The sequence below is a fragment of the Chiloscyllium plagiosum genome, unplaced genomic scaffold (genome assembly GCF_037043375.1).
Source record: "Chiloscyllium plagiosum isolate Xiang-an unplaced genomic scaffold, Cpla_swu_hap1 HiC_scaffold_49, whole genome shotgun sequence".
Classification (NCBI taxonomy): domain Eukaryota; kingdom Metazoa; phylum Chordata; class Chondrichthyes; order Orectolobiformes; family Hemiscylliidae; genus Chiloscyllium; species Chiloscyllium plagiosum.
In genome coordinates, this window is record NW_028270187.1 from 6,528,735 (window position 1) to 6,541,856 (window position 13,122).

Sequence of the window (13,122 nt, forward strand, 5' to 3'; positions counted from 1 at the left end):
ACTCACCCTCAATGCCATATCTCCGTATTTTCTGCAGTAGCCTACCATGGGGAACCTTATCAAACGCCTTACTAAAATCCATATATACCACATCTACCGCTTTCCCCTCATCAACCTCCTTCGTCACCTTTTCAAAGAATTCAATAAGGTTTGTGAGGCACAACCTGCCCTTCACAAAACCATGCTGACTATCCTTGATCACATTATTCCTATCCAGATGTGCATAAATCCTATCCCTTACAATTCTCTCTAAGACTTTGCCCACAACAGAAGTGAGACTCACCGGCCTATAGTTACTAGGGTTATCCCTACTCCCCTTTTTGAACAAGGGAACCACATTTGCTATCCTCCAGTCTTCTGGCACTACTCCTGTAGACAAAGAGGACATAAACATCAAGGCCAATGGCTCTGCAATCTCCTCCCTTGCTTCCCAGAGAATCCTAGGATAAATGCCATCAGGCCCAGGGGACTTATCTATTTTCACCTTTTCCAGGATTTCCAACACCTCTGCACGTGGTGCTACTGTTTAAGAAGGGTGGTAAGGACAGGCCGGGGAACTATAGCGAGTCTGATGTCGGTGGTGGGCAAGTTGTTGGAGGTAATCCTGAGAGATAGGATATACATGTATTTGGAAAGGCAAGGACTGATTAGGGATAGTCAACATGGCTTTGTGCATGGGAAATCATGTCTCACAAACTTGATTGAATGTTTTGAAGAAGTAACAAATAGGATTGATGAGGGCAGAGCGGTAGATGTGATCTATATGGACTTCAGTAGGTGTTCGACAAGGTTCCCCATGGGGAACCTTGTCGAACCATAGCAAGCTTAGATCTCATGGAATACAGGGAGAACTAGACATTTGGATATAGAACTGGCTCAAAGGTGGAAGACAGAGGGTGGAGAGTTGTTTTTCAGACTGGAGACCTGTGACCAGTGGAGTGCCACAAGGATTGGTGCTGGGTCCTCTACTTCTTGTCATTTACATAAATGATTTAGATGCGAACATAAGAGGTACAGTTAGTAAGTTTGCAAATGACACCAAACTTGGAGGTGTAATGGACAGCGAAGAGGGTTACCTCAGATTACAACAGGATCTTGACCAGATGGGCCAATGGGCTGAGAAGTGACAGATGGAGTTTAATTCAGATAAATGCGAGGTGCTGCATTTTGGGAAAGCAAGTCTTAGCAGGACTTAAACAATTAATGTTAAGGTCCTAGCGAGTGTTGCTGAACCATGGATTGCAGGTTCATAGCTCCTTGAAAGTGGAGTCACAGGTAGATAGGATAGTGAAAAAGGTGTTTGGTCTGCTTTCTTTTATTGTTCAGAGTATTGAATACAGGAGTTGGGAGGTCATGTTGCGGCTGTACAGGACATTGGTTAGGCCCCTGTTGAATTATTGCATGCAGTTCTGGTCTCCTTCCTATTGGAAAGATGTTGTGAAACCTGAAAGGGTTCAGAAAAGATTTACTAGAATGATGCCAGGGTTGGAGAATTTGAGCTATAAGGAGAGGATGAGCAGCCTGTGGCTGTTTTCCCTGGAGTGTCGGAGGCTGAGTGGTGACCTTATAGAGGTTTACAAAATTATGAGGGGTATGGATAGGGTAAATAGGCAAAGTCTTTTTGCTGGGGTTGGGGAGTCCAGAACTAGAGGGCATAGGTTTAGGGTGAGAGGGGAAAGATATAAAAGAGACCTAAGAGGCAACTTTTTCTCACAGAGGGTGGTGCGGATATGTAATGAGCTGCCAGAAGAAGTGGTGGAGGCTGGTACAATTGCAACTCTTAAAAGGTATTTGAATGGGTATATGAATAGTAAGGTTTTGGAGGGATATGGGCAAGGTGCAGGCAGAAGGGGCTAGATTGGGTTGGGATATCTGGTCGGCATGGACTGGTTGGACCGAAGGGTCTGTTTCTATGCTAAAAAATCTCTATGACTGCATGCTAGCAAATAAGATTTGATTAGTTTAGGGTATCTGGTCAGTGCTTTATGTCTCTACAACCTGAAAGTTACTGGTTGATAACTAGACTCTAATATATACACTCGCTTATTGACGTAGCAGAAACTGAGACCCACAGATTGATACTTGCACTCATACATTCACATACAGAAACTGACCGGCACAGATGGATAACTACACTCACTCGGAGGAAACTGACAAGAACTGTCCCACAGCATAACCGAACAGATAAATATTTATTACTACACTTCCAAGTTCACAGAGGGATTAACACACTGTCATGTACAGTTTGATAATGATATTCAAACATAACAGATCAGAATCTCACAGGTACATATTAGGAACTACACTCTCTCATTCACCTCGCAGAAATTGACAGATGCAGACTGATAACTACACTGACACATTCACAGCACAAACTGAGAGTAACAGGTTGGTGACTACCCTCATTCATTTATGAAGCAGAAACTAACAGGTACAGATGATAACCACCACTTACATATTCCCAGAACAGAAAGTTACAGTCATAAGTTTATAACTGGACTGACACATTCACATCACAGAAACTGACATACATTTTGATAACGGCATTCGAACGTTACCAAACCAGAAACTTACAGCTACATGTTCATGTCAACACTCTCATAGACAGAGAGCAGAAACTCGCAGGGGTAGGTTAGAAAATCCACATACGCATTCACATAATGGAAACTGACATGTCCATATTAATAACTACATTTGGATGTTCACAAAGCAAAGACAGATTGATAACTGCAGCATATTCGCAGAGCAGAATCTGACAGGTATACTTCCATATGTACATGCCTGAAACTGACAGGTTTACAAATTGATAACCTCATTTACATATTCACAACACAGATTCTGACAACGAATGATTGATATATGTACCAAGCAGAAACTGACTGGTACACTGATAGCAACACTCTCATTCTCATAACTCATACTGCCAGATATTGGTTGAGATGTACACTCTCAGTCACATAGCAAAAACTGGCAGGTATAATTTAATTACTTCCTCGGATATATGGAGGAGACACTGACAGGGACAGATTGGAAATTACACTCTTCTAGTCACATAACAGAAAATTACAGGTACAATTTAATAACAACACTTCCACTTTCACTTAACATAAACTCTCAGATACAGTTTGATAAGTACACTCAATTTCACTCAGAATCTGACAGGTAGAGATTGAAAACTGCACTCTCATATTGACTTGGCAGAAACAGATATGCATAGATTCAAACCTGTGCTTACATATTCACATTGACAAAACTGACTGCTAAACTTCTGTATATGCATAAAATATTTTCTGACAAGTATAATTTGATAAAGACACTCAAATATTCATAGAGCAGAATGTATTGATTAAGTCTATATTAGAATGGTGCTGGAAAAGCGCAGCAGTTCAGGAAGCATCCGAGGAGCAGTAAAATCGACGTTTCGAGCAAAAGCCCTTCATCAGGATTCTACCTGTATTGATCACAACACTGTCTCACTGAGCTGAAACTGTCAGGGAAATATTGATAAATACACTCACATATTCACATTGCAGAGACTGACAGGAAGCATTGCTTCCGAATTTCTCATATTGACACAACGGAATTGGTCGGGGATAGACTGACATTTTCACACACATATTCAGCCAGAAAACTGACAGGTATGGATTGGTAATTACATTTACAGATTCTGACAGGGACAGATTAAACTACACTCTCAGAAAAACTCAAAGCAGAATCTGATAGGTACGGAATGATAAATGCCTTTACACATTCACAAAGCCAAAAACTGACAGTTACTCATTGATAATTAAACACTCTGATTTAGAGAACAGAAACTAATGAGGAAAGATTGATCAATTTACTTTCACATTGCAAACACTGACAGCAATAGATTGATAAATACACCCACAGACACAGAGCAGAAACTGTTAGGTACAGATTGATAACTGCACACCTGTATGCATATAGCAAAAAGTGAAATGGACAGATTGATAACTACAGTCACACATTCTCATTGCAGCATCTGACAGCAACACATTGATTGACATTCTCTTATTCACATGCCAGAATTGACAGAGACTGAAAATGACAGTCACATTCACACAGCAAAATCTGACAGGTACAGATTGATATCAGCACTCCCACATGCACACTGACTGAAACTGGCAGGTATATGTTGAAAAATGCATTCATCTATTAACAAACCAAAAACTGACAGTTACAGGTTATTACTGACACTCTCAGATTAACAGACCAGAAACTGACAGGGATAGGCTGCTCAATAAACTCACACATTCACATTGTAGAGACTGACAAATATGTATTTATAACTGTATTTTGACATTTAAAGTAGAGATGGATAACTCCATTCAAATATTCATACAGGAAAAATTGACAGGTCCAAATTGATAGCTACATTGACATATCCGTGAAACAGAGACTGGCAGGAACAAATTGAAAAATAAATTCAGATTGCAGAAATAGGCAGTACTCTCAGCTGCAGGGTTATGGGCTGTTAACAGGAAGATGGGATTAAATGGCCATCTGGTGTCTTTGGGTTGGAATGTACAAGATAAGCCAAATGGCCCTCTTATGTGCAATGTCATTTCAATGGATCTATAGTTCTCTATCAATCTGCCGCTGTGAGTCACTGTTATTTGAATACATAAGTAATTTAAGCAAGGCTTAGAAGGACAGAATGTGAGAGTGTGGTTGTTATTCACAAAGTAGAAATTGACATGAATAGTTCAATAATTAAACTCATATTCACAGACCCACTTACATTGGATAGTCCCATTCATGGAGCTGTATAGTTATTGGTTAGTTTCTGGACCTCAGTCAATTGGTATTGTATTAACAAAAAGAAAAATCACCAGACATGGAGCAAGAGTAGAATCAGACTTGCTGTTCTGTTTGAATTCCTGGCTTTAAATACAATATCCTCATGATTATTAACAGAATGTTGCATTGATCAGTAAAAGATGGTCAAACGTGGCTGATGGTGATTTACACGAGATTTCACTTCTGTCTTCCTCCAGGCAAATACTTGAAGGACCAAGACAATGTAATATTCCCTCGGTACAGAGCCAAGTGTGACCAGCTGCTTCTAACAAACAGCAGGTATGTTAGTGCACTCAGAGCGAAGAACATTCTTTCCACTGTCAGAGCGAATTGAGTCAGCGACACATTGAGCTCAGTTTGAGAGAGAGATGTTCAAACAATTGAGAAAATATCAGTTTGTTTCTTTCTCACAGTTCACAATATACATGTGTCCAATTTGAACAAATTCACCATTCACAGCTCAGTGATATTTGCACAATTTTGAAACTGGAAAGGCTGAATTCTTGTCCAAAATATGCACTCACGAACTGAAACAGATCTGCCTACAATCGCCCTCATAACAAGTATCACATAACGAATCACACCCTCCCTGAAAATATCAGTGGCTGCCAGAGGTATACATCCCTTTACCAAATAGAAACTGACAGGCATGCATTGATACCTTTGTTCACTCGTTCACTTTGCAGAAACAAGCAAAAATGCATTGATGATGACACATGTATTAACAGGGCAGTTACACACACTATCTTTTTCAGGCACGGTCATGGATAGATTCATAACACTCAGATATTCACATGACAGAAAGTGACACACACTCTCTTATTTTCATTGCACATACCAACAGGAATGGGTTGACAACTACACTTTCATATTCAGATATCAGAAAGTATCACCTACAGATGAATAACTGTGCTCAAATGTTCACCTATCAGGAAAGTGGCATTACAGATCAATAACCAAACTCAATTGCTGTCAGGTAGAGACTGAAGGTGACACTCTCATTCCCAGAGATAAAAGACAAACTGACAGGTACTTTAGGATAGCTAAAATTACATTCAGTTGTCGGAAACTGACACGGACAGATAGGTAAGTACACTCATTCTTTTGCACAATAGTAACTGTCCTAGAAAGATTAATAAGTGCACTCCCATATTCACAATGCAGAAACTGACAGGAACAAGTTGATAATGCTCCCATTTCACAGAACATGAACTGACAGGTATAGTTTGATAACTAAACTCATATACACACAGCAGAAACTGAGAGGGTAGATTTATAACAACAGTCAAGCGCTTGTATTGCAATCACTGACAGGGACACATTAATGACAACATTTACATGTTCATGTGACAAGAATGGACAGGTACAGGTCGATAAATGAATTTTCATATCCACAATGCAGGAAATGAGAGATTGAGACTGTGGCTTTAACAGGTTTTTGTCTTTTTGTTCTTGAAGAGCAAATTTAAGGCAGAGACCCTGAGCCATGAGAGCAGACAGTTTGGGCATCTTTACAGAAAGCTGAAGACTCATCAACAGAAATACTTCATGTTTGAGAAGGACACCTTGAGTTTATTGTTTTTGGAGAAATTTAAGAACAAAAATTACAGACTGTTTAGATGAAGCTTATTATTGCAGTCTTCAATTTGCAAATTACATACATGGCAGGGCGAGAGAACCTAATTGCCAAGGTGTTGTTGTGACTTTGATGAACAAAGACGGAAGCGATACATAGCAGGAAAAAATGAACTGTCGTAGTGAGTGTTTGCATGCTTACAGTCAACGAAATGTGTACATATTGTTTACTAACAATGTAAGGCTAAGGAGTTTTTAAAAATTAGGCCATCTCTGTATATTGATTGGTTCTTTTTAAGAGGAGTGGAAGGTTTGATGATATTGTGGCTTGAAGATATTTATTTTGTTCTTTCTTTCTTGTTGAAGAGAGGTTTTATGGCAGAAGTGTCAAGAAGTCTGCACTAGAGTAAACAGTTTGAGGCTCCTTTTAAAGTTGGAACAACAGAAGCAGCCTGCATGGGTGTGGTCAAGCTCTCACAGAATGACATTTTTAGTTTTGGCTTTCAGCAAAACTGTCAGCATCTTGAAGACAGGAAAGCTAGTTTTTTCCTCTCAGTTACAGTCAGAAGCTGCAGATTCTCTTTCTGCTACTGGAGTCAGATGTGAGACTATATATTTTATTGAATTTGTCTTTTGCCAAGGATGTTTATGGGATATTACTGTATTGGAACAGTTAATTAGGAAGTGATACTGTATCCATTATTCTGTTAAGTCTTCCAGGAGAGTTAAGTTATTCCAATTTCTTCTTTATTGCATTGCATGTTAACTACAGTGGACAGGACAAAATGCACCTTTTAAAACCACACAATCATTCAAACTAATAATTGCCCTCATATTCACATAACAGAAACAGACTGATACAGATAGATAACTACACTGCTATATGCACACTAGAGAAACATTCAGGAACAGATTAAGCCAAATTTAGATATTCATAAAGCGGAAGCAGACAGGTACAGATTGATAACCAAAGTCTCATATTCACAAACCAGAAAATGTCAGGTAAAGATTGATGACCATGTTTACAACACAGAAACTGACAAGGTGAGACTGATAAAAGCATTCACACAGACATGTAGCAGAGACTGATAGGGATAGACTGTTCATTACACAGACATATTCACTGAGCAGAAACTGACAGGTACAGATTGATAATGCCAGTCAAATATTCACATAACAGAAATGAACATAAAGACATGGATAACAAAACCCCCATTAACATAGCAGAAACTGTCACGGGCCAATTAGTAAATACACTCTCACATTCACAGAACAAAGACTGACAGGGACAGATTGACAACTACAATTACACATTCTCACAGCAGAGACCTAAAGGATAGACTGATAATTACACAAACATAATGGCTGTGGAAGATTGATGACTTGACTGCCATATTCACACATCACAACCTGTGTGGAAAAGTTTAACTAAACTGAGCTACTCACAAAACAGAAGCTGACAGGTACATGTTGATAACCACATTGACATATTCCCAACAGAGAAATGGACAAGGTAATACTGATAAAAACATTCTCACATTCACATAGCAGAGACTGATATTGGGAGACTGAAAATTACACAGACAAATTCATTGAGCAGAAAGAAACGGGTACAGATTGATAAAGCCAGTCAAACAGTCTCATAGCAAAGACTGATAGACACTGCAATGGTAAATGCCCTTACACATTCTCACATCAGAGACATTCTGGGATTGTGTTAATTACGCTAACGTAATCACTGTGGAAGAACGGACAGGTACAGACTGATGACTACACTCGCACATTCAGATGGCAGAAACTGACAGGGACAGATTGTGAGAGAGTAATAATTATTCACCTCCCGAAAGCTCACATGGGCAGATCAAAAACCGTACTCCTGTTTTACACATCCAATAACGAGAGGTAAACTAACCCTTAACCAACCTGAAATTCTGAACAACACTATCTCACAGTGTAAGCAGGGAATCACCGTGATAAAACAAATAACTGTCACGATTAAAATTCACACAAGTACAATGTTCAAACTAATCCTGAAATAACAGTGACCAGTTCAGATTGAGTACAAATGACTTGTGACCAAATAAAGTTCAGAGAAAATCCACATAGCAAAGTTCATAATTAAAAAAGATTCTGCTAGAAACTGAAATGCACCAAATAATATGTATTCTAATGTAGTGCAAAGTAAGATTTCAGGAACTGAAATATTGGCAGGAGGCTGCTGACACTGATTGAGGAGCCAAACAGTCAGGGAGTAAAATTAATGTTGTCAGCAGAAAGCAAAAGGCACAGGTCACAGTACGTCAGTTCCCTTCAGTCATTGAGGTAATGAGAATCGAACTGACAATGATACACACACTGGCAGCTATTCTGAATAATGTATGAATACTTTGGCTGATACTCATTGGAGATTTGAAGAAGAATAGGGGAAAAGATAACTGAAAGGAGTTTACAGAGTAGATGATGGTAGAATGTCCTTCACCTTCAGAGAGTGTAGAGCAAGAAACACAAGCAAAAGAGAACATTTCTTAACTCCCACTTTCCTCCAACACGATGCATTTGTCAAGTAGTTCCATCACTTCCAGGAGTAAAACACACTCCCTGTCAGATTGCAGTGCATTTTCTCACTTGACAACAAATGTGATGCCATTTTAAAATTGAAGAGAAAAGAAAACCATTATCAAAAGATACAGAATACATTACAATTAGAATCTCACATTTTAGAGTGAGCTCGGAATTTGATCCCTTCACAAAATTTCAGTTTGTGTTTCCGATGTTATTGCAGATCCTGACTAACCAATCAGAGAGAAATTATCATGGCTACAAAATAGCCAATCAGAAACCAGGCTTTCCACCATCCTATATTAGCATTGATGACGTCGTCAGTCTATGAAGAGCGAGCTCCGAGCCCGCTTTCCCTTATTCTGTATCTGAGAGTGAGCGGCGCTATGGCTGAGGAAAAGAAGGGTCAAGTTGCCAAGAAGGGCGCGAAGAAAGCGGTGAAGAGGGCGGTAAGAAGAGGAGGCGGTCCAGGAAAGAAAGTTACTCCATCTACATCTACAAAGTGATGAAGCAGGTTCACCCCGACACCGGCATCTCCTCCAAGGCCATGAGCATCATGAACTCGTTCGTCAGCGATATTTTCGAGCGTATCGCGGGGGAGGCTTCCCGCCTGGCCCATTACAACAAGCGCAGCACCATCAGCTCCCGGGAGATCCAGACCGCCGTGCGGCTGCTGCTGCCCGGGGAGCTGGCCAAGCACGCCGTGTCGGAGGGCACAAAGGCGGTGACCAAGTACACCAGCTCCAAGTGAAGGACCGCATTGTACTGAAACGAGCACATCCACAACCCAAAGGCTCTTATAAGAGCCACCTACAATTTCCCTGAAATGTGCAGTTTTTATCGATCTATGAGGGATCAATAGGGAGGGTAACTTTAAAATATTCTCGAACGATCGTGTTCACTATTAATGTTTCAGGAGGCCGTAATCATATTTTATCAGTATATCGGGGTGCTGTTGAAATGTGAAATAAATGATTAGTTGCAGAGTGCAGGGTTTGGCGCCTTTTTTTATTTCAAAAATATACTTTATTCATATATATTTAATCTATACAATTGGACAAGTCATCATTCTGTAAACATTCCATTTCTTTGCGTATCGAAACAGGGTAATCATTCCTATTCACAGGTTGGTGCGATTACATTGAGCTGAGGCGCCAGCGGAGCCCAAATGACTGCATGGGCCCCCTGTTCCTCTTAGACAGGCAGATGTTAGACGGTGGTCTTTCCCCACCGCGCCTTGGCGGCAGCTGCCCCAAGCTTCGGCGCGTCCCTCAACACGTAGTCCTGGACCATGGAATGTGCCAGTCTGCAACACTCAGTCGGGGTCAACTCCTTCAGGTGGAAGATCAACAGGTTTCGGACCACGCAGAGAGCGTCCTTCACCGAGTTGATGATCCTCCAGGCACAGTTGATGTTCGTCTCGGTGTGCGTCCCAACAGGCCGTACAGCACGGAGTCCCGCGTCACGGCGCTGCTCGGGACGAACCTCGACAGACACCACTGCATTCCTCTCCAGACTTCCTCTGCGTAGGCACATTCCAGAAGGAGGTGTGTGACAGTCTCGTCCCCCCCGCAGCCGCTTCGAGGGCAGCGTGCGGGGGGGCTGAGAGTCCGGGCGTGCATAAAGAATCTCACAGGCAGAGCCCTTCTCACCACCAGCCAAGCCATGTCTTGGTGCTTGTTGGAAAGTTCTGGCGATGAGGCATTCTCCCAAATGGCTTTGACAGTCTGCTCAGGGAACCGCTCGATAGGATCCGCCCTCTCCTTTTCCCGAAGGGTCTCAAGGACACTACGTGCTGACCACTTCCTAATGTATTTGTGGTCAAAGGTGTTTTCTCTTGATAAATTTCTCCACGAAGGACAGGTGGTACGGACCGGTCCAACTACTCGGAGCGTTCCGCGGCAGCGAGGCCAGGCCCATCCTTCGCAACACCGGGGACCGGTTTGGCGCCTTTTTTGTTTCCGTTTGTGTTTAATGGTCACAAGATTCCATTCAGGAACAGAAATGGGCAGATTCCAGGAGGTGAGGTAAAGGGTACACTTTTAACGTAGAAGTAAATAAAATCGAGTATTCACGCATTCTTCTGTGTTTAACCTCTCTACTTTTCGGAATATATTGGCGGGCTTTTAAAGTTGTAAAAAAGCGGTTGATGACTTGGCCCCGTTACTTTCTGCCCTCCTCCATCCCGGGCTGGCCTGCAGTTCCCGGTGGGCCGTGTTCACAGGCTCCTGAGAAAGGGTAACTATGCTGAGCGTGTGGGTGCCGGAGCGCCGGTCTATCTGGCTGCGGTGCTGGAGTATCTGACGGCTGAAATCCTGGAGCTGGCCGGCAACGCGGCCCGGGACAACAAGAAGACCCGCATCATCCCCAGGCACCTGCAGCTGGCCGGGGCAAATCAGGGTACTTCTGAAAACTTACTAACTTTCACACATAGGCATAAATGTTTTGGTTCCATGTATCTATGCTGGAAGTCTTTGAAAACAGACCTAAGCCTAACTAACCAGAACAGAGAGCATTCTTACAAATCTTATAGCAACTAGTTAAAACTAAATGTCTTTGGTATTTTTAACACTTAATTAGGACAATGGGAAATATAAGAGGAAAAACAGAATTTCAGAAAGAAAGCACGAGATACAATGAATAACAGAATTCAAACTGACTCACAGACAAAGCCAGCCTGAGAGGCCTGAAGGAGTCTAGCAATTAACTTTGGAACGTGAATGAGGAGGATACATAGAAAGATGGCAAGGATGAGTGATTATAGTATCTGTTCAAAGCTATGAGGTCATGGGAAGCTGAAGCCTGTTAAAGGAATGCCTGTCATTGATTCGGTGTCTTATATGATTGGGTTTACGAAGTATGAGGGAGGATCAAAGTGGTCAAGTTGTATGCGAATGTTATCAGCAAATTTATAAAAATACTGCTTTGTTATAAATTGTGTGTCATGATCTCCCTTTTCGGACTGGTCTCTGGAGAGGATCCTTTGTCCCTGCTTGAACTAGGTTTTGCATGAATAAACCTCCACTTGCTTGAGTTCTGCCTGCCTGCTGAGTTTGCAATCCCTTTCGGGGGAAAAGGCTCTGACAACAACAACTACCTCTTTGATCTTTAAGGTGCCCTACTCTCTTTCTCTCCCTCATTGTTAACTTGCTTTGAATGGTCTTGTAGAATCTCATTGAATTATGCTTAACCTTATCTGCCAAGACTATCTTGTATCCCCCTCTTTGATTTCCTAATCTCCTTCTCAAGAATGCCCTTACTATTTGCATAGTGTTCAAGAGATGCTTTTCACTCCAGTTGTCTATGTGTAATATATGATTTATTTGTACTTGCAAATAAAACATTGACTTTGCTGCTCCTCTAATGCTGTGCTTTTCCAGTTTCATTTTTATCAACTCTGATTGTCCTTACTAAAAATCTTACATTTATCCATGTTACATTGCTTTTGCCCATTGACGTCTCCTCAACACAGTCACAATGCATTTTCTTTCACAGCTCACCATCCGACCTAGTTTTATGTCATCTGTCAATCTGGAAATATTACATTTAGTTTTCTCTTCTAAATCATTGTGACTATATTGTGAAGAGTAGGATTCTAATCATGATTCTTGCCACGACTCCTAGTCATTGCCTGCCATCGAAAAAATGATCCATTTATTCCCTCTACGTGTTTTCTTTCAGCCAAGCAGTTTTTTAGAATCCATCTCAACACCATATTCTTTATTTTGTTTTATGTGAGATTTTGTCAAAAGAAACATCCAAATGATGCCATCTGCTTATCACCTCCATCCCAGCAGATTTGCCAAGCTGAGAACTTAGAACATTATGACACAGGAATAGGCATCTCAAATCGATGCTGACTTTGTTTGGTCCAATCTTTTTTATTCCGCAGACACTCTGCAAGTATTTTTTTTCCTGCAGGCTGAGTGGCCTATAATTCCCAGATTATCTCTAACTTGTTTTTCAAATAGATTGGTTACATTAGCTAACTCACAATCTGTGGAAAATATTACAATGTCTATGGAATCTTGGAACATGACCATTCACTATTTCTGTGACCACTGTTAAGTACTCTGGGCTGTGGATGACCAGGCCCTGCTGTTTCCCAGCTTCAATCTTATCCACTGTCCCAACACAATTTTCCAAACAATACTGATTTGTTTCAGG

General features: G+C 41.2%; 2 protein-coding genes across 2 annotated transcripts in view; both read left to right on the forward strand.

Moving 5' to 3' along the window:
- The window catches only part of LOC122544495 (histone H1.5-like), a 110,555-nt gene extending 105,400 nt beyond the window's left edge, over window positions 1–5,155 (forward strand). The window contains exon 2 of the mRNA XM_043683732.2: window positions 5,019–5,155. Within this exon, the coding sequence (XP_043539667.2) occupies window positions 5,019–5,155 (137 nt within the window). The remainder of the gene's footprint in view (window positions 1–5,018) is intronic.
- Window positions 5,156–9,425: 4,270 nt separating this feature from the next.
- LOC122544497 (histone H2B 7-like) lies at window positions 9,426–9,771 on the forward strand. The gene has a single exon (XM_043683734.2). It carries the CDS (start codon window positions 9,461–9,463, stop codon window positions 9,704–9,706), a length of 246 nt encoding a protein of 81 aa, XP_043539669.2. The 5' UTR covers window positions 9,426–9,460; the 3' UTR covers window positions 9,707–9,771.
- The last annotated feature ends 3,351 nt before the right edge of the window (window positions 9,772–13,122 follow it).